At 38.4% G+C, this 27,902-nt stretch overlaps 2 protein-coding genes across 2 annotated transcripts in view; both read right to left on the bottom strand.

Annotated features, from left to right (window-relative positions):
* Ect2l (epithelial cell transforming 2 like) overlaps window positions 1-6,806 on the bottom strand; it is a 91,410-nt gene extending 84,604 nt beyond the window's left edge. The window contains exon 1 of the mRNA XM_071613871.1: window positions 6,728-6,806. The gene's annotated coding sequence lies outside the window, so the exon portion shown is untranslated. The remainder of the gene's footprint in view (window positions 1-6,727) is intronic.
* Window positions 6,807-9,420: 2,614 nt separating this feature from the next.
* Ccdc28a (coiled-coil domain containing 28A) lies at window positions 9,421-26,573 on the bottom strand. The gene is made up of 6 exons (XM_071612991.1): window positions 26,491-26,573; window positions 24,087-24,286; window positions 20,455-20,618; window positions 16,628-16,782; window positions 13,860-13,882; window positions 9,421-10,019 (listed from the first exon to the last, which is right to left on the bottom strand). Exons 2-6 carry the CDS (start codon window positions 24,242-24,244, stop codon window positions 9,965-9,967), a joined length of 555 nt encoding a protein of 184 aa, XP_071469092.1. The 5' UTR covers window positions 24,245-24,286; window positions 26,491-26,573; the 3' UTR covers window positions 9,421-9,964.
* Between the last annotated feature and the right edge of the window lie 1,329 nt (window positions 26,574-27,902).

Genomic DNA, 27,902 nt, shown 5'->3' on the forward strand with positions numbered 1-27,902 from the left:
AGGTCTCAGTCTACAGACAGCCAACTCCATTGCTCTGGGCCCAAGGTGAGGCAGAACATCATGGTGGAGGAAAATAGTTAAGACATGGCAATCAGGAAGCAGAGAGAGCTCTGCTCACCAGTGACAAAATATTAACCCCAAATGCATGCCCCTAGCAAGTCACCTCCTCCAGTCACTGCTCACCTGCCTCAGTTATCCCCAGATAATCCACATCAGTGGATTAGTGCACTGATTAGTTTAAAGCTCTTATAATCCAATTATTTCACCTCTAAACTTCCTTGCATTGTCTTACACATGAGCTTTTGGGGACACCTCATGTCTAAACCATAACATTCTGCCCCCTGACCCTCCTCCCCAAACTCATGGCCATTTCACAAGGCAAAATATATTTAGTCCATTCTCAAGAGTCCCCACTGTTTTAACAGTTCCAGCGTTACCCAAAGTCCAGGTTCAAAGTCTCCTGAAACTCAAGGTGAACTTTCAGTATGAACCCCTGTAAAAACCAAAAGCAAGTTACATGTGTCCAATATATAATGGCATGGAGTAAACATTCTCATTCCACAAGGGAGAAACAGGGGCACAGAAAGAAGGTATGGGACCAAAGCAAGACCACACTCAGCTGGGCAAACAAGTCCTAAAGCCCCATGACTAGTATCTGGGGCACATGGCATTGCTGTGTTCTCTCCAAAGGGCTTGTGTAGCTCTTCCCCTACGTCCTGGTTACAGTCCATGTGACCTCTCTTTTAGCTTGTTTCTGCTAAATTCCTACAGCTTTTCTCAGCAGACATCCCACATTATTGGCATCCTTTAATCTTAAGGGTCTCCAATGCGCTGTGGCTTCCTTTTCACTTTTTCACCCATCAACCTCTAGGGGGCAGCCCACAGGGACTCCAGCCCTGCTACACTTTGCCTGGCCTCCCAGGCCTTCCTTTGACATCTTAGTGGAAGCCTCCATGACCCCCTAACTCCAGCATCCTACATTTCAGCGGAACTAGCACCATGTGGTTGACTACATAGTTTGCCACTATCTTGAATAGTAGTCAACCCTTTAGGGACCACGGCTGCAGCAGCCTCTGAGTGCCTGGGCGGCGAACGTGGTGAAACAACTTCCCAGCCCCCTTTCCCTTGCCCCTGTGCACTCAGGTGCTCCCATGGTCTCTTCTCAAAGAAATTTTACTTTTACACCCTTGAGCCTGAGATGTGTGTGGTCTTGCCAGTTCATGAGATGTCCTAAGCCATCTTTCTACTGTCTCTGGGTAAAGTATTTAGCATTACTTTAGTACTATAATTCCTTTAATAACCACACCTTCCTTAGCCTCAACTTTACTTGCACTTTTCTGGCCAAACTGTAAGTTTTTCAAATCTTTCTTGTTGCTTTCTGCTCCTGATTATCACAGTAAACTTGGCTAAAAGCCACCAGCAATATCCATGCCACCCCTGAATGTGTGCTGCCTTGAAATTTCCTCCTCCAGATTACTGAGTCCATCACCCTTAAATTTAGTTTCACAGAAAATTTCAGGACATGGGCCACAATATAACATGAATGGCCACTGGTCCAATTTCCAATGCATTTCCTACTTTTCTGAAACTTCATGAGCACAGTCTTTACTGCTCATAGTCCTATCAGGATTCTGGTCATTTGAGTTCCCACTAGAATCACCCATTAAGCTCTGCTTACATTGTTCTAAAGCTTTTCCAGTTACCTCTCTAAACTATCCAAAATGCATCCCCCAACAAACCAGCTACAAAGGCTTCTGAACCATATGGTCAGGTTAGTTGCAGCAATGACCCACTCCTGGTATCACTTTCTGTTTTGGTCAGCTTTTTCATTGCTGTGACCAAAAGACTTGACAAGAACAATTTTAGAGGAGGAAAAGTTTATTTGGTGGTCACAGTTTCAGAGATGTCAGTCCATAGACAGCCAGCTCCATTGCTCTGGGCTCTAGGTGAGGCAGAACATCGTGGCAGCAATGCATGGTAGAGGAAAGCAGCTCAGGATATGGCAATCAGGAAGCAAAGAGAGCTCTGCTCACCAAGAACAAAATATAAACCCCCACAAGCATGATCCTAGTGACCCACTTCCCTACCTGCCTACACTTATCCCCAGTTAATCCATATCAGTGGATTAATGTACTGATTAGGTTAAAGTTCTCAGAACACAAATATTTCACCTCTAACCTTTCTTGTACTGTTTTAAACATCAGCTTTGGGGGGACACCTCATATCTCAACTAAAATGAGTAGTTCACAAGGGCTCCCCTCCATTTGTGAATGGGATTAAAGCCCTTATGAAAGAGGCTTCACATAGCATTCAATTTGCTTGCCCATCTGTATCTCATCATGTGAAAACAGAAGATTCCTCCCCTCCAGAGAATGCAGCAAGTGCCAGCTCAGATGGCAGACACTTTGATCTTGAACTTCCCAGCCCCCAAAACTGATAAAAAGAAATTTCTGTTCTTTATAACTTACTCAGCCTCAGTTATTTTGTTGTAGCAGAAAAAAAGGACTAAAATGTGCATCTATCAATTTTCCAAATTCAAGAACTAAAAATCATGTGACTAATAAGAAAACATTCCTTCACTGATTATTAGGATTTGACAACTGTGAAAATTTACCAACTTGTGTGAACCTATGAATAATTTCCATTATTATGCTAAATTAGCTATATGGTAAAATGTGCTAAGAATTGAATTAGAATATAGATCCGACAGGTTATTCTTTCATGGCATCTGCAAAGTAGAAAAAGGGGAAGTACTTTAAGGTGTTCATTTGAGATGAGAATTTATTCTGGAGCATAGTTCACAACATTATTGAGAATTATGTTTACAACATGGCAGTCACGAATAAGTTGCCAATACCTCTCTCTCTCTTTTTTTTTTTTTTTTGGGGGGGGGGTATTAGGGATTGAATCCAAGGGTGTTTAGCCAGTGAGCTGAGCCACATCCTCAGCCCCGCCCCTTCTCTAGATTGCTTACAGCCTTGTGAAGTTTCTGAGCCTGGCTTCATACCCGAGATCCTCCTGCCTCAGCCTCCTAAACCTCTGGGATTACAGGTATGCTCCACCATGTCCTACTGCCAATACCTTCTAATACCAAGAGAGACTCAAAACCTAAGTGTACATACAAAATCATATTCTCATTCACTTTTCATCTTTTTTATGTGTCCTTTTTCCAAAAGCCAAAATACTCTACCATGAAGTTTTTTCCGTTATCACTTAAGAATGATCTTTTTCCTATGCAAAGCGGTACCTCACTACTGGAAATGGTCCTGGGTGCCATCTCACTGTCTCACTGAGCAGCTGTTTCCAGCTTTGAACTGTAACTCTGTTATCTCTATCTGTTAAAAAAAAAAAAGAGCCCTAAATGTTCCTAAAGTTTGTTGCAAGAAGGGAATAAAATAGGAAACGCCAATCTGTAGCTGTTCTCATTTGTAATGGGATCCAATAAACATAGTAATAAAATAAACTGAGTAATTATATAAAAATGGGGAAGAGAGTATAATAAACACTGTATTTCGCATCTTAATTCTTGCCAGAGAGGCTAGTCCGACTGGCACTGTTAGTAAGCCTCTTCCCTATACACTTAGCTCTTTGAATCCTCACACCCACCCTGGAATTTACAGAAGAGTAAAACCATCCAGGGTCTCATAGGTAGTAATTGACTACCAAATTTTAAAATTATACTGGATTTTCCCTGGAGTGTTACTATAATTTGAATTGGATATGGATTTATTTGTAAATACAATTTCTATTTTGTGGCTGACTATCCTTAAGAACTGGTATATTGATGAGAAACTTGGCAGTTGATGTTAGCACTTCAGGGTGGTGGAGAGGCCTGTTGTGTGACAACCTGGAATATTATGAAATAATGAGAAATAAATATATATATGGTCCTTGTTCTGGATTCCCAACACAGAGCTCCTAAAACTCTTATGGGTAGGGTGTTGGGAGAATCTTTTGTCCTAATATTTGGATTGTGCTATGTTCCTGACAAAGAGTTCCTAAATCTCTTGTGATTTCCTGGGTGATAGGAGCATCTTTTGTTCTAATAAATTGATTATTGGTGGGCTTCTGAACAGCCCTCAAGATATGGCTCATTGTCAGAACAACCAACCATGTGATTAGAGGGTTGAAACTTTTAACTCCACCCCCTGATACCCAGGAAAGGAAGAGGGGATGAAGTTTGCATCAGTCATCCATTGCCAATGATGTAATCTATCATGCCTACATAATAAATCTTCCATAAAAAAAAGAGGGGGACTTTGGATTGCTGAACACATGGAAGAGTCTGGAGGGTGGCATGTTTTCCCACACACCTTTCTCTATGCATCTCTTTCATCTGGCTATTCATCAGTGTCCTTGGTAATATCCTTTAAACAAGTCAATGTACATAAAATATTTCCCAGACTGCTGTGAGCTGCTTCTAGCAAATTAATCAAACCTGAGAAGGAGGTCACAGGAACCTGATATAGCCGGGTCAGTCAGAAGCCCAGGTTTCAACCTGGCACCTGTGATTGGCATCTGCTATAGTTTGAGTCTTGATGTGTCAAAAGCCCACAAAGCCCCTCTGTCAAAGGCTTGTTACCCAGAGCCATTCTACTGGTGGTGCTTAAAGATGGTGGAACTTTCTGGGACAGGGCCTAGTGGGAGGTCTTTAGGTCACTGGGAACACTCCCTCAAAGAGGATTGTGGGACCCCAACCCCCTCCTCTTCCTCTTTCTCTTTTTTGCTGCCCTGCCATGAGGTGAACAGTTTTACTCCAGCCAGGATGTGTTACCTTGCAAAAGGCCCAACTGTTCATGGACTAGAGCCTCCAAAATTGTGGCCCCAAAATGAACTATTTCCCTTTATAGTTTGATTTGTATCTGTTATAGTGATGGAAAGCTGACCATGTCTTATGGGGCTGGGTCTTCAACCTGTGGGATCTGATGATAGCTCCAAATAGACAGTGTTGGAATTGAGCACAAAACACTGGACTTTGGGGGCCATTGGAGAACCTGATATTGGTGGGGAGAAATCATTCATTGTGTTGAACAGAGATGATGTGTTGCATTGAGCAAACGTATGGGAGTAGAGAACAACCCCCCCCCCCCCCCCAAAAAAAAAAAAAGATTGCTTTTTTCTCTCAGAACAACCAAAGCCAGAGTAAAGGATGAGATGGCTGGGCAATAAGTCCATGCAAAGAGCTAAACCACCACTGGGAAAAACCCTGTTGTCAGGAACTGTGTTTTCATGTGTGATTAGTTACACAGTTGGAGAAATGCAAATTAGGATGGTCTTGCTCCATTATGGTAGACAAAGTGGCTTAGAGAATTAATAACAAAACTGTGTTCCTTGGTTCAGAGTTACTTACATTTACCTACTTCTGCAATTCCCACATGCAAGTTGTGCAATGATTCATTTATTACCGAAAATTTAATTCCTTAAAAATATGCCTTCTTCCTGGCATGGTGGCACAAGCCTGTAATCCCAGCGGCTCAGGAGGCTGAGGCTGGAGGATGGGGAATTCAAAGCCTGCCTCAGCAAAAAGCGAGGTATTAAACAACTTAGTGAGACCCTGTCTCTAAATAAAATACAAAATAGGGCTGGGGATGTGGCTCAGTGGTTGTGTGCCCCTGAGTTCAATCCCCTGTACCAAAAAAAAGTAGTACTAGAAAGGTGAATGTAATCAGTGAAAAACAAAAGTGAAAGCTCCAGTTAAGTTAGATATACTACGTTCAGAGCATGTAAAAACATGGCCTATTTTGAACATAAATCAGTATGTTTTTACTAATTACACAAGTAAATAGTAAACAGTGGAAGTGATGGTATGTTTAGAGAAAATCTGGACATCAATAGCATTAATGGTGATAGGAAATGCCATATTTGTGCTGGTATTCTTGAATGCTGGATGGGCTCATTGATTTGTAAGTTTAAAGCTATAAAATGAAAACTGTAACAAACGAGAAGTAACTGCATGATTTAAACTCATTCAGGAAAAGTAATATTCTTGCTCTAGAACTTTCAAGACTCTGACTTCTACTTTGTCAATGAAATTATTGTTTTTAAAACATTTTTGAAGTTCCCAGGAGCACAAAAGTTCCTGCAGAAAAGACTTGAATGCAATTAAACGACCTGAATGAATTGAATGGGCTTCACAACGCAGAAATTCATTGCACTGAACTTCACTACAGATGTCAGGATGTTCTGTTCTGATAACTGTGGTAACATCTATTAATGAGCACTTTAGTATTTTTTAAAAGATATATTTAGCAGTACCCTGCTTAATTTGTCCTATTCATCAAGCTTTATCATATCAACACTTAGAGTTGTTGTAACCACAAACTGTATTCGCTGTAGATTCTGTGCATTTCCCCATCACTGTGCCTCCACCCACTTCTCCACATTTTTGGACCCCAAAGTAGGAAAAAAAGGGTGAGAATAGGCCCCAGGAGGAAGGGAGCTGGAGTGCCATTTTGGAGTCCTATGAAAATCAGTGTTTTCCAAAGTGCTCAAGAACTTTTTACTTCATTTCCGCGAGTGCCCTGGAGGAGGTTAGCCTTTGCTCGCCAGCGCCCAACTCAAATCTGACCTGCGAAGTGTGTGCAAAGCCGTCCTGGGAGGGCGCAGCGCCCCGCCACCGCCCTGCGCAGGGTCTTTCCCGCGCTGCAAGGGGAAACTAAGGCGTCCCCAACTTAGTGCCCTGAGAGGCCCGGAGCAAAGAGTGCGGCCAAGAGGCCCAGGGCTTTACCTCGGGGAAGTGGCAGAGAGGCCCAGCACGGTGGCGGCTGTCTCCTCTTGGGACCGTGCAGTGAACAGCGAGAGCCAGCTCTGCAGCCCGCAGCCCCAGGAGACTGGTGGGACAGCCCCATCTCCAAGGGGACGACAACACGGACCCGCCACCCCGCCCCTCCGGGGCCTGCGGCCCCGCCCAGCACTGTGTTCGGTCGCCAGCCTTGGACTGGAGGACCCTGAAGCCGCGCTCCGCGACAGTCCTGCCAGGCTTTAGTCCAGGCTCCTTCTCCAGCCTCGAAGGTGCCTGCGGTGGGAAAACTTTTGGGTGGGATCCCGCGGGTCACTGCACGTCCCTGAAGGGACTTGATTACTGAATCAGCGCTTGCCCGGTCTCACATGAGCTATCAATTTTAAGGCCCGGTGGTGGGAAAGGTGGTTTCTTACTGTCATATTTATCTTCGGCAAATCCTTAGAAAATTTTAATTCTTATTGCCAGTTTTAGTTGTACAGAAGTAAAAAAAAAAAATTTGTAAGACAAATACCACCACCGCACACGCAAATAAAAACAAACAAAACGAGCCCAACTCCCACAATAATTATCTTAATTAGTTTCCAATGGTTCTGGTCAAAATAGCTTTAAGTATTAACTGTGAAACCTTTAAATTTTTTTTCTTTTGTAATAATTATTTACCTCTGTGAAAAGATGTTCATGATACATTAAGTACAGAAAACTGGTTAGAAAACTATCTGAATACTATAGGCCTCCCTGAGACTTTCTGTTTTTAAAGGGATATTAAAAAGACCAATTATAACTGGGTGTGCTGCCACACACCTGTAATACCAGTTACTGGGGAGGCTGATATAATAGGAACATATGTTCAAGGTCAGCCTGAGGAACTGGTGTAGCTAGGTGTCTCAAAAAAGCTAGGTGGAGGTCTAAGGGTATAGCTCTGTGGTAGAACAATTGCCTAGCATGCTTGGGGCGCTGGCTTCAAACCTGAGTACCCTGCTTAAAAAAAAAAAAAAAATTAAAAGTGAATCAAAATTCTTTGAATTTAGACTGTCAAAAATTACTAAAATCAGTTGGGCAATGGTATACTCCCAGTGACTTGGGAGACTCACAGTTTTGAGGCCAGCCTCAGCAACCTAGCAAGATCTTGTCTCAAAATAAAAACTAAAAATGAGCATCTTTTACAATATAGAGGTAACTGAGCTATGAATAAACAAAATGTGGTATATATACATAATAGAATACCTCAGCCATCAAAAGAAATTTAACAACCTGGATGAACCTTAAAACCTTGAAAGCATGCTACGTGAAAGCAGCCAGCAACAAGAGACTACATACTGTATGATTCCTTTTATATAAAATGTTTAGAAAGGAAAATGTATAGAGACTGAGAGTAAATTAATGGTTGCCATGATCTTAAGTGTTTAGGGGTTGACAAGTGACTGCTAATGGGATTATATTTGAGGTGATGAAATGTTCTAGAATTAGGTCTTGGGGCTAGGGATGTATCAGTGGTAGAGTGTTTGCCTAACATATGCCAGTTTAACCTCCAACATAGCAAGGGAAAAAAAGAGAATTAGATGATGGTAATGGGTACATAACTCTATGCACCCACTGAATTATATATATATATAAATAATTATATAAGATATATAATAAAATTCATAGAATATGTATACAATTCAGTGGTTTTAGTAGATGTGTAGAATTGTATATTTATCATATATATATATATATATATATATATATGAATTTAAATATATATATATATTTGGTTTGTGTATGTGTGTGTGTGCGCATTTGCACATGGTACTAAACACATGGAATTGAACTCAGGGGCACTCTATCAGTGAGCTACATCCCTAGCCCTTTTTATTTTTTATTCTGAGACAAGGTCTTGCTAAGTTGCTGAGGTTGGCCTCAAATGTGGGATCCTTCTGCTCAGCCTCCTGTTGCTGGGATAACAGGCATATGCCACTGCTCCCAGCTGAGCTGCATATTGCTGGGATAACAGGCATATGCCACTGCTGAGCTGCATACTTTTTTAAAAGGGTAAGTTTTATGACATATGAATTATTCCAATAAAGTTGCTATTAAAAGATAGTGAGCTGGATGCAGTGGTGTAAATGTACAATCCCAGCAGCTTGGGAGGCTGATGCAAGAGGATCACAGTTCAAAGCCAGCCTCAGCAACTTAGCAAGACCCTGTCTCAAATTTAAAAAAAGAAAGAAAGAAAAAAAGGCCTGGGAATATGGATCAGTGGTTAAGTGCCCCTGGGTTCAATCCTGGTAACAAAAGGAAAAAAAAAAAAAAAAGACAATGAAGCTAATGTTTGCTGCACTTTACAGATATCAGCTACTATGCTGAGCATCTTTTATGCACATCTTCAATTACACCTTATGCAACCACTATCAGTTGGGTACTAACCTCATTTTCTAAATCTAAAACAAAAATTAAACTCAACCTGAGTAAATGTACATGTGCACAAACTAAGGGGCAGAATGGGGATCCAAACCATGGTCTAAGTAACTTTAAAGCCCATACTCTTTTATTACATAGTATATAAATATGTAAAAGGCACAAAATTTACAAAGAAAGTTACAGAACCTCACATTTTATAAACACAGTTTACTTTTGAGGATTGAACCCTCATATTTATAGATTGAAAGACTACCCAATCTTCCAAACAGACAACAGACTCATTTTTAAAAGAATCATTTTATTAAAAATAGCAAATCTCACAAATACTTATTTAACATTTTTGTCACTGGCCATTGGAAAACACACCTGCGTGTGTACTGATTGTCTAGTGTAAACTGAAGCTGGGCTGCCACAAGAGGCCTGTGCACCATCAACTTACGATCAATACTGGAATAAGTCTGATGAGCTCAGGAAGGATATATCCCTTAGCCCTATCAAGAACATTTAGCACAAATGCATTTCAAGTATAACCCCATAAGGCAACAGTATCAAGCACAGGAGTACAACCTTTGCATTGCATTTCCTGATTAAGCCTTCATCAAGGCCTAGATCTCCAGTTACAGTGAATTACAGTGAGCACATTTACTAAAAGCAGTATGTGGATACAATCATTGCACTTGCACTTTAATTACTCGAATTCCTATTGTGGAAGATGATTCTGGATTCAGCTGTAAAATTAAAGAATGCCGCTACTGGATTCAGCTGTAAAATTAAAGAATGCCGCTTCTCTGCAAATCCCAAGAAGGCAAAGTGCATTTCAGTTTAGCTGGTAGAAGTATTTGGAACATCTTGTGCATCCGCCAAATGGAGTTTTTGTCTGAATTCATCAGTTAAGAAGATTTTCATTCTATAGTATGTACTTCTTTTAAATTTCAGGAAATTATACTCTGGAGCTAAGTATTTAAAAAGAAGGAAAGAAAAGAAATATGTTTAAGGAAAAGCTGCTATGTTGCTATTGGGATCCTTGGATGTGGAAAGACAATTTTTAAATGCAGGAATTATACTCTGTCTATGCTTAGTCAATCACTACTAAAGATGATGTTCCAGATTCCAACAGAGCATTATTTTTTAATGCAGCAATAATCATTTTTATGATTTAGGAGCTAATTAGAGTCAAATATGATGACTTACTGGATTAAAATAAATATTTGAGAAGACATCTCTTTATCATCTTTAGGAAAACAACTTCTTTGTAAGAGTCCAAATTAAGATAATCATGTCTCTAAAATATATTCTATAATCCCCTTAATCATTCTTTGAAAAAGAATAATATATGCAGGAAATCTGCATATAGTATTTCCTGCATATATTATTCTTTTCCTTTCTCATCATCACCTCTTATTTTCCTTTCTCCTATACTACTTGTTACCTATTTTCTAAGACCTAATTTAAACAATAATAAGGATACACTGAGGACAATGCTAGCAATGCATGAATGGCAGAGGTTGCAAAATGGATAGATGTAAGCACAGCCATAAAGGCATTCTAGTTCAGCGGGAAGGATGAGCCTTAACATAAAAACAAAACAAAACAAAACAAAAAACCAACAGACAATAAAATAAGGAAGAACGTTCAGTTAAGCTACATACAAAACACTTTATGGAAACCGCAGGCTTGAGTGTAATTTGATAAGGAGGAGAAGGAAGCCAGAGCAACTCCAGGCAGGAAGTACAACCTTAACAAAGGCATGCGGAGAGAATGAATGAATATGGTATTAAGACATTCAAAGAACCAGCTTCATGGGGATGAAAAACGTGATGTATAGGCTGTGACTAGAATACTGAGAGTCTTTTAAAAGTTGGACATGGTTTTAAAAATTGACAAGAAGAAAGTAATGATTTAGGAAGATTAATTTATTAATAGTGCTATCTGAAGTCTAGAACAATATTATTCAATAAAATTATACTGCAAGCAGGGCACCATAGCTCATGCCTGTAATCCCAGGGACTCAGGAAACTGAGTGAGGAGGATCATAAGTTTGAGGCCAGTCTCCCCAATTTAGCAAGACCCTGTCTCAAAATTTAAAAAAATAACTAAGGGCTGGGAATGTAGCTCAGAGGTTAAGCACCCCTGGGTTCAATTCCTACCACCAAAACCAAAACCAAACAAAAACAAAACAGAAAAAAATTTTAAATTTTCTAGCTGTCATATTAAAAGGAAAAAAGAATGAACTTGATTGTAATAATGTATATTTTACCTTAATATATGTTTAAAAAACCATTTCAATATGTAATTATTACACAAATTTAAATATTTTCCATTCTTTTATGACAAATCTTTGAAATCAGATGTGTCTATTACACTCATAACACACTGCAATTCAGCTACATTTCATGTGTTCAATAGCCATGTGACTAGTAGCTACTATATCGAACAGTCAAGCTCTAGAGTAGGAACGGAAAATTCATAAGTTATGAAAACAGGTAATAAATACATAAATTAGGTGACCTGTGTTATCATACAGAGAATGAAGAAAGAATGAAAGCAGACTGATGATACCTGACAGTTGCAGTTAAGAGATGGCAAGTAGATTTCATGTCCATGTCCAAGCTCAATAGGCAGAAAGTGCCATGACTGATTAATAATGTCAGCTATGGTTAGAGAAGGGATTTTGAAATATTCATGGAGACTGGAACAACAGATACAGTGATGACAGAGAAGGCAATTAGGAGGGGGAAAGATTAATTACCACTAGAACATTTACCATATATGAGGAAACCAGGGTTGTCGCACTTTGTTCAAGGTTATATGCCATTTGCCAAGATTTAAAACCAAGTACTCCAAAACCTATACTTTTGTATTATCCCAGGCTGCCTTGTTTGTGGTGGACAAATCCCACCAAAGTTTGAATCAAGGAAAGTGATAAAACAAGTAAGCCTACATGTTTAACAAAAACTCAGATAAGAGGATAGGAGATAGTTGGGTGTCTTGGGCATAGAAAGAACATAAAGCATAAAAGGAATACAATGAAAAAAAAAAAGAATAAGGAATGACTTCTAAGCAAAGTCCCTTATTTAATTCAAATCTTACCCCCTTTTCTTGAAGTCTTTCTTGATAATAACATCTTATATTAATCTATTAATCTCTCCCCATGGTTGATGTAGCTTCTCAAAAATTTATTTTCCTCATCTGCAGAATGGAGAATATAAATAACAACACCTGTGTTATGGTTTGGCTGTGAGGTGTCCCCCAAAAGCTTATGTGTGAGACAGAAATGACTGGGTGTGAGAGTCTTAATCCAATCAGTGAATTAATCCCCTGACATGAATTAACTGAGTGATAACTGAAGTGATAGAGTGTGGCTGGAGGAAGTGGGAATTGGGGTATGGCTTTGTGGTATATATTTGTATCTGGCAAGTGGAGACCTCTCTCTCTGCTTCCTGATCATCATGTGAGCTGCTTCCCTCTGCCACATTCTTCTTCCGTGACATTCAGCCTCACCTTGATCCCTGAGGAATGGAGTCTGCTGTTTATGGAATGAGACCTCTGAAACCGTGAGCCCCTATATAAACCTTCGCTCCTCTATGTTGTTCTAGTCAAGTCTTTTGGTCACAGCAGTGAGAAAGCTGACTAAAACAACCTGCTTCCAAAGGTAAGACCAAATGAAGTAATATGTGTAAAATCCTTCACACAATACTTAGCAAATAGTAAGTATTTATAAAGGCTAGATGTTAATTGTTATTACTGGATTTGTATATACTTCCTTATTTCTTAATTGTTGTTACTACACAACTGAGTAATTAATAACAGTATATAATGTTATAGAAATAGTAATTTACATACATATATATTCCATATAGTTTGGAAATTTTCACATATGCGTTCACATATTACAGAGATCTCTGAGATGTTAAACAACTTGCCCAATGTTACATCATCAAAATATGGAACTAACTATCAAATGATAAAATCTCTAGATGAATAGCCAGTATCCTTTCTATCTCATTATCTGGTTTAAAGGGGATTTTTTACTTCTCAAATTAAATATTCTGTACATATTCTGTAACTGGCATCATTTCTTATTACTCTAATGTTCCTACCATTATGTTCAAAAATACATTTTGAAAAGTTCCTGAAATAATTTTTCTAGATTGAAAAATTAAATCCTGAATATTGGTAAGCATTGGTGTTTTCCTTTGAGCTATTCCTATATTATGCTTAGCACACTTAATTGTGAAAATGTTGGTTCATAAGCTACATACACATCCCTCAAGGCTGTAATTTGATGATACCTAATTTTCAATTTTATATATTTAAAATATTCTAGGTAATGTTATTAAGTATAGTATATTTTCTCTAGATCCAATAGCCAGTTCACCTCAGAATCTAAGATTCAAATAATTTCTATGGCAACTAGCCTAATCCTTAATTATCATGACTTAAAAAATAATTAACTTAGTTTTTAAAGAGTTCAAAAACAATATAAAGCAATGCAGAATAAAGCAGAAACAAAATTTCAGCACACAAAACATTGAGGAAATTCCATTTGGAAACCAAAAGGGAAGAGAGGTGGACCCGGTAAATATTTTGTATTTTTGTTCACTATACTTAAATAATACCTTTTTCTAAAATGTGATAGGGATTACAAATTACAATATTATAAATTTTATAATTATAAACTATAGGCTTTTCATTGTTGCTGGTAGGCAAAGGATACATAGAAGAATTCAATTCTTCCAACTGTAAAACAAAGAAACAAAATTTTTATAAGATAAATATAAGTAATTATAAATATAAGTCATTGTCACCTCTATATTTTTAAGGATTTTTTTCATTTAATATTTCTTAAGAAAAACATTCAAAAAATTTCCAATCTGGGAAATTCCCTTTTGCAAATTAATTAAAAAGTAGCTTTAGCTGGGCGCAGTGGCACAACATGTCTATAATCCCAACAACTCAGGAGGCTGAAACAGGAGGATCATGAGTTCAAAGCCAGCCTGAGCAATGGCAAGGTGCTAAGCAACTCAGTGAGATCCTGACTGTAAATAAAATACAAAATAGGGCTGGGGATGTGGCTTAGTGGTCAAGTACAAAAAAGGTAGCTTTATCATTTATGCAACATAATATGAGAAGAAACTGAAATCAAAGGCTAAAAACTGGAGTTTTGTAAGTATTCCCAAACCTATCCATAATTATAATAACTTCTAATAATAACTTTTAAAAGAAAAAGTTGCCATTTTAATTACACTATCTTTAAAACCTTCATGAATTACAAAACTATTTTATGTCATTCAGTTTTAAAGTATAAAGTATAATTTATCACTTTTTGTCTTTGTTTGGATTGCTATAACAAAATAACATAAACTGCCAAATATGGTGGTCTAGACTGTAATCACAGTGACTGGGAGGCTGAGAAAGGAGGATCACAAGGATCACAGGAGGATTACAACACTGGGGATGTAACTCAGTGGTAAAGTGTCCCTGGGTTCAATCCCCAGTAGCAAAAAAAAAAAAATTACCATAAACTGGTGGCTTGTGAACAACAGAAATTCATTTCTCACAGTTCTGGAGACTGGAAGTTTAAGATTAAAATGCCAGCAGATTTGGTGTCTGGTGACCTCCCACTTCCTGGTTCCAATATGGCAACCTCTCATTGTGTACTCACAGGTAGAAGGGGTAGGGGTCTCCCTCATGCCTCTTTGAATGGGCACTAATTCCATTCTTGACCTTTTTACTCCCAAAGGCCACCTCCCACTACCATAACCTTTGGGTTGAGAATTTCAACATATAATTTCTGGGAAGACACAAACATTCAAATCATAGTACACCTAACTTTACAGAAGGAAAAATCTGAATTACAAAAAATGTTAAAATTGTTCAGTGTTACACAGTATAATCTAAATATAAGCCTTGAACTAAACAAAGGTTTTTTCTGGCTTCAAATTCAGTGTTCTTTTTACCACATCATAGTTACTTTCCTACAGTGCATAGCAAACTAACCTATATTTGCTAAGAGGAATAAAACAAAACAAACTGGTAAAAAGAATGCTTGCAAGACTGAATACAAAAAACCTGAAAAATAAAAAGAGTAGAGGCTTGAAATTTTAAAAGTATGGGCATACAGTTTCCCTTGAATTTGCTTATTCAAATGACAGAGAAAAACAACAGTAGACCCTTCTTATCATTAGTAAATATGAAATTTAAAACTAAAGTATGTTGAATTTGTTTTATTTATGTTTGTCTCGAAAAGCATTTAAAGAGACAACTGAACTAACAATTCTCAGTCCAACAATCTTACAAGATATTGGGGCTGAAAAATGACTACTCCCAAAATTCATGTTTTAGTGTTCACCCATAATATTTCAGAATGAGTATACTTGGAGACCAGGCCTTTAAGAGGTAATTAAGTCAAAATGAGGTACTTAGAGTGGGCCCTAATCCAATGTTACAGGTGCCCTTAAAAAGGAGAGGAAATTTTGACAGGTGTGCACAGAGGTAGAATGCCATGTGAATACGAAGGTCACTATCTAGAAACCAAGGACAGAGACTTCTGAAGAAACCAACCTTATCAACCCCTTGAACTCCAACTTTCAGCCTCCAGAACTGTGAGAAAATAAATTCCTGTTGCTTAAGCCACCCTGTCTGTGGTACTTGGTTATGGCAGCCTACCAAACTCATATATACATGGCAATGTACTAAATTACCATAGACACCCAACACAGTTCTGTATTTAAAAATAGGTAACCACCACCTAAGTAAAAATAACACAAAGAATATTAATCATTTTAGGTAAAGTTCTTTTTTAAAAAATATTTTTTTAGTTATTAATGGACCTTTATTTATATGCAGTGCTGAGGATTGAACCCAGTGCCTCACATATGCTAGGCAAGCGCTCTACTACTGAGCCACAACCCCAGCCTGAGGTAAAGTTCTTTGACTACTATCGTCTCTAAAGATCTGTACATATATATGTATACAACATTTTTACATGTAGTATCTGTGCATATATAATATGTGCTTAAGCAAATATTTCCTTTTTATATTTGCCAGTTATCTGAAAATACATGTTTAGACATAAGTATGATTATTTCCTTAGGATACATTTCTTTGGAAAATGTACTTTTTAAAAAAGTAAAGTACAACATGGATAAAACCTGAAAATACTAAGTCAAAGAATACCCTTAAGGCACATATTTTGTATAATTCCATTTATATAAAATTCCACAGTAGGCAAATCCATAAAGACAGAAAGTAGACTGGGGGTTTCTAAAAGATGGGGAGAGTGGGGGAATTGAAAGGTACAGGCTTCTTTTGGGGGTAATTAACATGTTCTGAAATTAAGACAGTGATTACATCTGCACAACACTATGAATATACTAAAAACCAGTAAATTGTACACTTGAAAGTGTTTAAAAGGTGAGTTTTGTACAGTGAACTTTATTGCCATATTTTTTTTAAAGAATAGAGAAAAATAACTATACTTACATCAGACAGAAGCCTGTCCAGATTGGAATCACTGGCTGTTTTTCTCTTATCCTCAGGAAGTTCCTCTAACTCCCCATAGAGCTCCAAATTCAAGCGAGCTAATTTCTCTTGCATTCCCCGAACATGTTCCATCTGTTCTATGGAACATTCATTTCCTGGGGAACATTCCAGAACATTAATAAAGATTAATGTTAAAACTAATAGCCTTGAGGAAAAACATATAAACTCTGGGTGCTCTAAAAGAAATCCATGTTTTTTCTTTTGTAAATTATTTGCATATTTTCTATGTATAATTACAAATCAAAAACACCATACTGGGGATTGAACTTGAACCCTGGGGCACTGTACCACTGAGCTTCATCCCCAGCCCTTTTCATTTTTTATTTTGAGACAGCATCTCACTAAGTTGTCAAGGCTGTCCTTGAACTTGTCTCAGCTTCCTGAGTTGCTGGGATTACAGGCATGCGCACCATGCCTGGCACAAATCAAATTTTTTATCAGGAAAACAATAACCAACCTAATAATTGACCTTGTTCACTAAAATAAAATATGTATTTTTTTAAAAAAAAGCAAAATCTTTCCTTAAGTAATAAAAATATTTTTATTCAATAGCAATATAATATATAGAAGCAACAGCACCGTCTAATTAAGTTCAATTTGACAACTAACATTTGAATTAACTGACACAACATTTTATGAGAGAAATTAAGATTTCTACCAGAACTTCAACCATGAATCATTTTTTCCAAGCAATTATATATTCTTCCTTTAGAAAATATTTATGAAGCATGAAGAATGTTATGAAGCAAGAAGAACATAATGTAATTTTTTTTGGCGGGGTGGGTACTGGGGATTGACCTCAGGGGTACTCGACCACTGAGCCACATCTCCAGCCCAATTTTGTATTTTATTTAGAGATAGGGGTCTCACTGAGTTGCTTAGTGCCTTGCTTTTGCTGAGGCTGGCTTTGAATTTGCAGTCCTCCTGCCTCAGCCTGCTGAGCCACTGGGATTATAGGCATGCACCACCATGCCCGGCTATAATGTAATGTTTTTGATCATATACACAATAGTGCAAGGCAACTTGCTTGGTAAAGGATAGATCTTACATGATTTACTGACTAGAGTGACATCATCTGCCCACAAGAACAAATTTATGTATATATTACATAGTACACATCCTTATCCAGTTTAAGTACAGCCACTGCAAACTCATGATACTATAATTTTAAAAAAAAAAAAAAAGAGCTTTCTATTTTTCCTGAATGTACTAAACAGGCATAGTTCAGCTAAAGTTAAAATACATATCTTGAGTCAATATGAATTAATGTAGATTATACTATAGTTTCCTGTAGTGAACTTTATAACTTAATTCATTAACTATACTATAGTATGTTAAGGACTACTAATATTTAAAATTAGTTACAGTTCTTTCAAAATCATCCTTTATTCACAGTAAATGTCTTCTATTTTAACTATTAGTAACCTGGAAGAACAAATACCTCAAGATATGTGTGTGTGTGTGTGTGTGTGTGTGTGTGTGTGTGGTATAAGGGGTGTGTGGGGGAGAGAGAGAGAGAGAGAGAAATATATATAGTAAGAATAAAAATATAAAGCAATTGAAGCCACAAGGGAAAAGATGAGTGAGTCAGAAAATGGATGAAGGTAACCTAAAAGCAACAGAAGCACCAGAAGACTAAAAAGTAATAGATGGAGGAGAAACAATAAACAATAGAAAAAGCATTCTGCAAGATGAAAGATGAGTCAGCAAGTAAGAAAGCCTTACTGAATCCCAGGCAGGACTGGTGAGAAAAGACAAAGACCTAAGCACATGTTGATAAATGCCTAAACTTTAAAGATTAAAAAAGGTCTTTTAAGTATCAATGCAGAAAAAAATTATTACGTATTAAGAAAGAATCCAACTGGCAAATAAATCTCATGGTGACACAGATAGCAGTAGAGTACCAGACACATAAGAAAGGACTTCAGTTCAAACAAAGTTACCTACATAGCAAGAATTGTGTAGGGAGGTAGGAAAGAAGTAAAAGTGATCTAAAGGGAACATCTCAAGGATGGGAAGGAAGAAAGAAGGAGAGAGGAAAGTCAAAGAATTCTTCAGATACCACCATACCGGGATGAGGTAGTGCTAAAAGTAATGTGCTTTTAATGTATTCCTTTCAACATACTATATAAAAGACTACAAATCCAGAAACAATAAAAAAAAAAGATAGACATAGTTGAGTATGCAAAAAATTAAAACTTTTACAAAGTTAAATTGCTCTTGGCAATTGACAACAGGATAAATAACCAAATTCAAAACTGAATGAAATACTAAAAAGAGCAATCCAACTGCTTACCAAATACACAAAAATACTCAAATTCAGTAGAAATTTTAATACTGTTAGCTCAACACAGTGACACCAAGTTGAAATACTGGTAACTCAGAAGGCTAAAGCAGGAGGGCTACAAGTTTGAGGCCAGCCTCAGCAACTTAGTCAAACCCTGTCTCAAATACCTGTCTGCCTATCTCTATATCTACATATCTACATATATATGTACAGAGAGAGTTGGGGTACTGGAGATGTAACTCAGCATCCATGGGTTTAATTGTCAGTACTAAAAGCTTAAAATAAATAAATAAATTTAAAGAATCTTAATCGATGCCAACAGAGTAGCAAAAATTAAGACACAATACTATTAAAGACACTATACAAAACTGTTCTTGATGGGAATTTGGGAAAAAAACCTTTTTTTCTGTACCTTTTCTTTATTCAACAATATCTGATGGAACTCTTTTGTAAACTGCTGCTAGAAATGAGAAATGTAAGGTTTTTTTTTTTTTTTCTTTTTTGGAAAGCAATCTGGACACTTCAATTAAAATTAAAATTACATATATGCTGTGACCCAATAATTCCACTCATGGTAATTCTTTGCAAAGAAATAAAAGTACCAGAATAAGAATTAATCTAAGAATCTTCACTGTGGAAGCCAAGCATAGTGGAGCACATCTGTAATCCCAGTTACTTAGAAGGTTGAGGTAGGAGGAACCCAAGTTCAAGGTTAGCCAGGGAAACTTAGTGAGACCCTATCTCAAAATAAAAAAATAAGGGGCTGGGGTTGTGGCTCAGTGGTAGAGCATTTATTTGCCTAGTATATGTGAGGCACTGGGATCAATCCTCTGCATCACATAAAAATAAATAAGTAAAAATAAAGATATTGTGTCCATCTACAACTAAAAAAAGTACTTAAAAAATAAAAATAAATAAAAAGGGCTGAGAATGTAGCTCAGTGGTAAAATGCCCATGTGTTCAATCCTTAGTGCCACACACACACAAAAAAAGAAGGTTCACTATACCTTTGCATTTAGTGGCTCAGAGATTTGAACAATAGGAAAATGATTGAAATAAAGTAGAGCATATTCATAACTTAGAATACTATGTAGCAATTAAAAGGAGAATGTATTAGAGCTGTGCAGAGAGTTCCATCAAATATTGTTGAGTAAAGAAAAGGTACAGAAAAGTATACATAAGGTCCCATCTATGTAAAACAATGAAAACAAAAATCTGTGTGTGTGTCTGCGTGTCTAAATATTGACATCCATGCAGATTATAACCTGGGGAAAATATACAAAGATGTAACCTAACTGTTAACATGGTTAACTGGTTGGGGAGAAGAGGAGAGATGGAAGAAGCAGAAGGCATAAGAAAGGGGAAAAGGAAGTCAATCAATAAAAACATGGGTGAGGGAAAGTCCACGCTTCCATAAATCAATATATATGTTAATGACAAACATCTTAAAAAATAGTAAAGAGAAATATTTACTGCTTACCAAATGCTTGAAGTTTTCCAGAGTGGAAATCATTCAGAAGACTCAGGAGCCCTCGCTCCATTTCCTGAACGTCGGAGACATCAGTGAGGAAAGAGTGCTGAATGGGAGTTGACTGAGCACCTTTTCCTTCTCCACTCTGAGGTTTGGTCTTTTCTTTCATCGCTCTGCAGAGATGATGCAATTAATTCTAGTTACAGATTTTCAGGCTATTCTAGATTTAATTTTTGCTTAATTTTTCCCTTAAGAACAAGAAATCAGAAAAAAGTCAATACTAAATAAAACCAGTAACCTCAAGCCATAGACCAGGAAAAAAACAATCAGGGGAGAGGAAGAACAAGTTGTGAACATCTCAAACAAATGCATGGAATACAATTTCTTATTCATATGAAAGCTGTGGGATTTTTTTTTTTTTTTTTTTTTTTTTTTTTGGTACTGGGGATTGAATCCAGGGGTGTAACATTCCTAGCCTTTTGTTTTTTTAATTTTTTATTTTGAGACAGGGTCTCAATAAGTTCCTTAGGGCCTTGCTAATTTGCAGATGCTAGCCTTGAACTTGTGATTCTCCTGCCTCCAATGGCTGGGATTATTGGCACGCACCCCATATCCAGCAAAAAGTTTGATTAATACATTTATATGATACACTATTTCTCTGGACTATAAAAAATTGAAAAGAAAATTAGTCTTTTTTACTAGCTTATGTTTCATTATTTCATTTTTCAGTAAAACATCTTCCCCTTCTGAACTTTGCCCTATTTGTTTCTTGAATTATCAGTAATTCCACAAATGATTATGGGGTCCCTACTCTGTAGCTGACATACCAGAAGTGCCCAGTCTAAGGACAAAGGAAGACATTTAAATATATAGTCACCATATGATGCAGTGCTAAAAACCTCTTGTAATCCTCGACCCCTCCACTTCATAAGGCCCCCACATGCTATCATGAAGTCCTATTGATTATACCCATAAATTATCTAATTTTCCTAGTTCTCTCCTTTGCCACTGCCTTCTTAACCCCCCTCCCTTCTTCTTCTTTTTTTTTTTTCTCTCTCTCCCTCCTTGGTGCTAGGGCCTCCTGTGTCTAGGCAAGGCCTCTACCACTGAGCTACATCCCCAGCCACCATCATAGCTCTTGTCCTAATGACTCCAGCACCTTCCCAACTGGTCTCCTTATCTCTGTGTGTGGTCTCTGATCCCCCTTCCTGCCTCACAAGGCAGCCAGGTCCACTTCTTAAAAATCAAATCATATCATATAATTTATACCCTTCAGCTTTGTACTGCTTCCTAAGTCCCATATCCTTAAGAAATCCTATCTTCTCCTGTCTGTGCTCTAACTACTACCCTGAATCTCTTTAGTTTTCTAGAAACATTCTGTCTTCTTACATGCTAATCCTCTGCCTACATTCACATCTTCTGCTTACTGCCACCCTTGCCAGGTGACCTCCCACACATCCTTTAAATCTGTTTAAATACTGTTTCCTCAGGAGGGCCTTTTAGGAACCCTGAGACTAATTATCACTTATTGCACGTCTGGCATATGCCAGGCTCTCAACTACTTGAATGACAGTGCTATCTATGCACACTGCCATATAAAAGCAAAGAGCAGGTCATACAGCCCAGGGTAAGCTAGGAGGGCTTCCTCAAGGTGATATGTGAGTGAAGGCTTAACAAGCAAGGAGGGGTTAAATAGGCAAAAAGGAAAAGGTATTGTTGTGATATCTTTAAAACCCAATATAAACTACAGATTCTTGGGGTGTGTGTGTGTGTGTGTGTGTGTGTGTGTGTGTGTTACTGTTTTTTTCTTTTATTTCAGTACTTGGGATTGGACACAGGAATGCTTATCACTGAGCCACAGACCCAGCCCTTTTTATTTCTTATTTTGACACAGGGTCTTGCTAAGTTGCCCAGAAGTTGTGATCCTCCTACCTCAGCCTTTGGAGCTACTGAGATTGTAGGTATATGCCCAGGTGTACTTATCACTGAGCCACAGACCCAGCCCTTTTTTACTTCTTAATTTGACACAGGGTCTTGCTAAGTTGCCCTGAAGTTATGATCCTCTGGTACCTCAGCCTCTGGAGCTTCTGAGATTGTAGGCATATGCCGCAGCATCCAGTCTCAATTATGTTTATATAACACTAAAGACATTTTATCCACAACTGTACTTACCACAATGAGGATAATATAAGTATATATATATGCCTGGGAAAAGCACTGGACAAAAGAAAGAAAATAATAATTCTTAAGAAAAAATTTAGAATTCAAAGGCTGTTGTTACACTAACAGTTCTTTACAAAGTAAAGTTTGCATTTTCTGTAAGTTGTGTTAAATCACATTATCCAGTACTTTGCTACTCAAAATGCTGTCCATGACCCAGTAACATCAATCTTACCTGTGAGCTTACTGGAAATGCTCATGTGAGGCCCCATCTCAGACTGATTCAGAATCTATATTTTATTTTTGGGCACTTGGGATTGAAACCAGGTGTGCATTACCACTGAACTATATTCCTTATCCCTTTTTATTTTACATTTAGAGACAGAGTCTTGCTGAGTTGCTTAGAGCCTCATTACATTGTTGAAGCTGGGCTTAAATTTTCGATCCTTCTGCCTCAGCCTCCTCAGTCACTGGGATTATAGGTATGCCTCACTGCACCAAGCTAGAATCTGCATGTTAAAGAAATCCACATTAAATTCTGAGATAAACCACTATAAAATGTAAGGTTTCAATATAATAAATATATTTTTCTCCTCTCAAATTTGGAAGTTTTATTGAAGAAACGGTTTCACATCAATTCACTGTTTAACAACCCTCTCAAAAAAGAAAAAACCACAGAAGGTAAAACAAAACCGATTATTCCTACTTCAATGCTTTTGGTTATGTCTCATTGCCTCACTTTATGTTAGGACAATTTAATACCAAAAATCATACAATGAAATTAAAAAATTGCAAAGCCCCACTGTGAATATAGTCAGGCACACAATGATGATCAATACAGCTTTAGTCCTCAGAAAGCCTACATTCTAGAAAATAGGGGAATAAAATTACCAGGTAACAAATGACAATAATATCAGTTTTTAAACTGCTATTAAGAATTTAGAGAAAGGCAAGTTGTGGTGGTGCATACCTGTAATTTCAGCTACTCTAGAGGCTGAGGCAGGAGGATCCCAAGTTCAAGACCAGCCTGGGTAATTTAACATAACCCTGTATCAAACTTAAAAATTAAAAGGACTAGAGATGCAGCTCAGTGCTTGGTTGGCATATATAAGGCCCTAAGTTCAATCCCAGTACAAGAGGGGGGCGGGGAGAAAGAATGAATTAATTAATTTAAAGAAAGGAATTCTTGCCTTAAAATTTCTTAGCCTTCTTTCTCTACCAATTATAACTTTATTCAAAATCTGACTCTAAAACTGGGCACCTGAATTCCCAGCAACTTGGGAGAGGTTGAGGTAGAAGGATCAGGAGGATTACATATTTGAGGCCAATCTCAGCAACTTAGCAAGACCTGTCTCAAAATAAGAAATAAAAGGAGCTGGGGATATTGAACCCTGGATTCAATCCACACTACAAAAAAAAAAAAAAAGGGGAGGAGGAATTGACTCAATATTTTACTGTGAAAATGTGAAAGAAGAATTCACCTTTTTAACTTTGGTCGCTGTGAAGTTGACTGTGATGCTGGATTTGAAAACCCTGTGCTCTTACTAACTGGAATGGCATTTTTTTTGGCATTAACAACCTGAGTAGAATGGGCACTAAAAGATTTTGGACTCCTCCTCTTCACTTTCCGCTCTTCCATTGTTTTAAGTTCCTTGTTGCACCAAGGCCAGCTTCTTAAGACCTAAGTAAAGAAACACAGTAATTGTATACATTAGCTATAATATGAAAGAGATTCAAAGACCCACTCAAAGGAGGATTAAGAATTTCAGAGGTCATTAGAAAGTAAGAATAAGGATCCCTTAAGTTTGTGTGATATACTTTATACATTTTTTAACCATTTTCTTAATTCACTTTTCCTACAAATATTTGCTGATTCTCTCCCATGAGCCAGGTCCTATTATGAATATTGAGGAACAGCGCTAAATACGACAAAGTTCCTGCCCTTGAGAAGCAAACATTACACAAGGTGCACAATATATATAAACAATAAAACAAGTCATTCGTGTTATATCCCAGCCTGACTCAAGTTTTAGGTGGCCTTTAGGTCTCCCTTTCAAAATGTATTCTTAGAAAAAACAACTCAGATTCAGACAGATGTATAATTTTCAGGGTATCAGAATTTTAAATAACAACTAGAAGTCTTATTTCAATTACCAAGCAAACATTAGTTTGTACCTAGAAGTAAGACTGATTCTAGCTAGATTCTAGCTCTATGATCAAGTGCAGTTCTATAAAATGAAGCTTGTTTCTCACCTATTTTGAATACTTAAATATACTACCAATGTCTAAGGAAACATGAATCATATCTTTGGTTTTGCTCATATTTTTAAAATTAACACTATAAAGTTACAGATGTCCCTTTCATGGGGAATATGTGTAAGGCTTTATATTTATCTCAATACTGTCCCATTACTTCACATATTAACCAGTTTTATTTCTTAACTCAGATATCCCAAAATGTCCTTCTACATTTGTTTTATTTTTGCATAGGTTAATTTTTTCTTAATTCCATTGACTCATTTATCATAAAAATGAGAAATTCAGATGGCTATATACCCTATCAAATTGTACATTGCCTCAGGAACATTAGACCTTTTAAAAAATATCGTGTTGTATTTAATCATGCTGTGACTGTTCAAAAAGATTCAAACCCTGCTGTCACTCCTAAAAGTTATTTGAGAATTTTAATGAAAATAGATTTTCTTTCTTGCTATTGTCTGAACTCAGTACCATTAGCCCTGGAAATTAAAATGCTGAGTTTTGATTGACTCTAGACAATCACGAGTTTAGCTATGATACCTCCAAAAAAGAAAAGGCTTTCTGGGAAAGATGCCAGTGCCCAGTCTCTAATTCCAGACACCAACTGTAAATCCATTTAAATATTGGCAAACAATATTTCTCCTAACAAGCATTTTTAGGCCAGATGCCTTGGCCAAAACCTGCAATTCCAGCCACTCAAGAAGCTGGGCCAGGAGGATCACAAATTCCAGGCCAGCCTTGGTAACTCTGTCTCAATCAATCAATCCGTCAATAAAAGGAATGGGGAATTAACTCAGTGGTAGAAAGTTCGTGGTTCGATCCCCAGTACTGGTGGGAGAAATGAAAGCATTTTTTAGTAATAAAACACTCATATGGGGTTTGTTTCAACATGCAAATTAAATGGAACTATAAAAGGCAACTGAATAGAGACAATAGGGTATCAGTTCTCCAAAGAGGCAAGGGTCTGCATACATTTATGATACACATAAACACATTGGCCTTCAAATTTTAAGATGGTAATAATACAGCCTTGTATGGTGGCAGATGCCTGTAAATTCCAGCCACTCCGAAGGCTGAGACTGGAGGATCACAAGGTTGTGACCAGCCTCAGCAACCTGGCTAGATCCTATCTCAAAATGAAAAATAAAAAGGACTGGGGACGTAGCTCTGTGATAAAGTGACCGGGTTCAATCCTCAGCAACCCCTCCCAAAAAGGATGCTAACACATTTGGCGACCCACGATCAAGGGAGGAAAAAAAAAGAAAACCTAAGAAGTAAAGTAACGCAAATAAACTGTGACCTCAGGCAATGGTGTTCTGCGGGGCCAAGGCTTGAGATTTATTCGTTTAGTGAAGGTAACATGTGTCACAAAACCACCGAAATCCTTTTTGTATACCAAGCAGCAAGGAACGTTTTAGAGAAGGCGCAAACCGTTCAGGCTTACAAACTAATTTTGGGTGCCAGACCCTGCCTCCAAGCAGGACCAGGGAAAGTCCCTCTGGACTTCACCCCATTCCCCTTTCCCAGTCCTCCAAAGCGATGACCCATCACCATCCCAAACCCAGCAGTGACCTAAGGGGGCCTTAAGGAGGGCGTGGCGGGGTTTCCTTTGCTTTCATTACCTACCCGAGGAAGTAGAGGGTCCGGGTCCCTTTCCTCAACCCGCAAAGATCCGGGAACCTCGGACGCCACTGCCGCAGCTGCAGCTAGATCCCGGGTCACATCTCCAGACCCGCGGCAGCGCAGCGCCCCTTGTTTACGGAAGTGACACAAGGAGGCGGTGCCTTCGTACCCTGGGCGGGAGCCCCGCCCCTTCCTGCTCCAACAGTGTCTCTCGGGTCTCCGCCGTCGGCACCTCGTTGCTTCCCCCGCCCTTCCTTCAGCTGTGACTGTGAAAGGCGTGGAAAGGAGGACCCATGACCGGCCGTTGCACTTTAGGCTCTGTGGTCGAGACACAGGGCGTGATAAAGAGTGGCGGTGGAGCTGGGAAAGGTGAATGTAGTACCCTTACAGGACGCAGCCCCGCCCCTGAGGCGAGACTCAGCCCCACGCACTACAATTCCCAGCATGCTATTCGTTTAAAGCCGGGCGCGGAGCAAAGTGTCGCCATAGCAACGGTTCCTGATTGTTTCCGATTCGCTGCCCCAACTCTAGTAGGCTAAACCGACTCCGGTTGGAGGGCCGCGGGAAAAACGAGGTTGTGATCAAGTTGCTGAGACCCTAAGTGAGGTTATTGTTACTACCGTTAGTAGCGGCTCTGTCCAGGTACTACACTTGCGTTATCAATAAAACTCACTACAATTTTATGAGGTAGGTGTCCTAATCCCCCCACAGGAATCTCTGAGGGAAGTCAATCCAAGTAGCCAGAGACGGTCTCCGACTGTACTGTTCCCCTGGACAAGGAATTGCGTGTTGAGAGAAGGATTTACCCTGAATGGGAGAAGAAATCCATTTTTCATTCCCTGGTCTGGGTAGCCTTCCCTGTGTGGAGGTTGGAGATGGGAAATTTTAGATTCTTTCAAATTGAAGGGACTTTGAAGGAACACCGCCTTGGCTATTTGCTAATGAGGTTATGTCAATGCCAGAGAGAAAAGGCAAAGATGAATCCAAGTCTCCTGGTTTCTTGTTCTTCCACTACCCTCCATTTTTAAATTATGATTGATTTGGGGTGTGTGTGAGTGTGATGATTGAACCCAGGGGACGCCTTACCACTGAGCTACATCCCCAGCCCCCTACATTTTTTTTTTTAGACCCCGAGTTTCACTAAATTTCCCAGGCTGGCTTCTAATTGGCAATTCACCTGTCTCAGCCTCCCCAAGTAGCTGAAATTAAAAGCGTGTGTGGGACACTGCCCCTGGCAGACAAAACAAAACAAAAAAATTTAAAACACAGAGCAAACACTCACGTACTCAGTATCCAAAATGAACAGATGTCAAAGTTTTGTCATTTTACAGTTTTAGACGAAAGAAATAGAACATTAGAGTAAAAGTGGGTGCCCACTCTACTAATCTCCCAAGAGGCAACTAGGATCAGGAATG

The sequence above is a fragment of the Marmota flaviventris genome, chromosome 6 (assembly GCF_047511675.1).
Source record: "Marmota flaviventris isolate mMarFla1 chromosome 6, mMarFla1.hap1, whole genome shotgun sequence".
Taxonomy (NCBI): domain Eukaryota; kingdom Metazoa; phylum Chordata; class Mammalia; order Rodentia; family Sciuridae; genus Marmota; species Marmota flaviventris.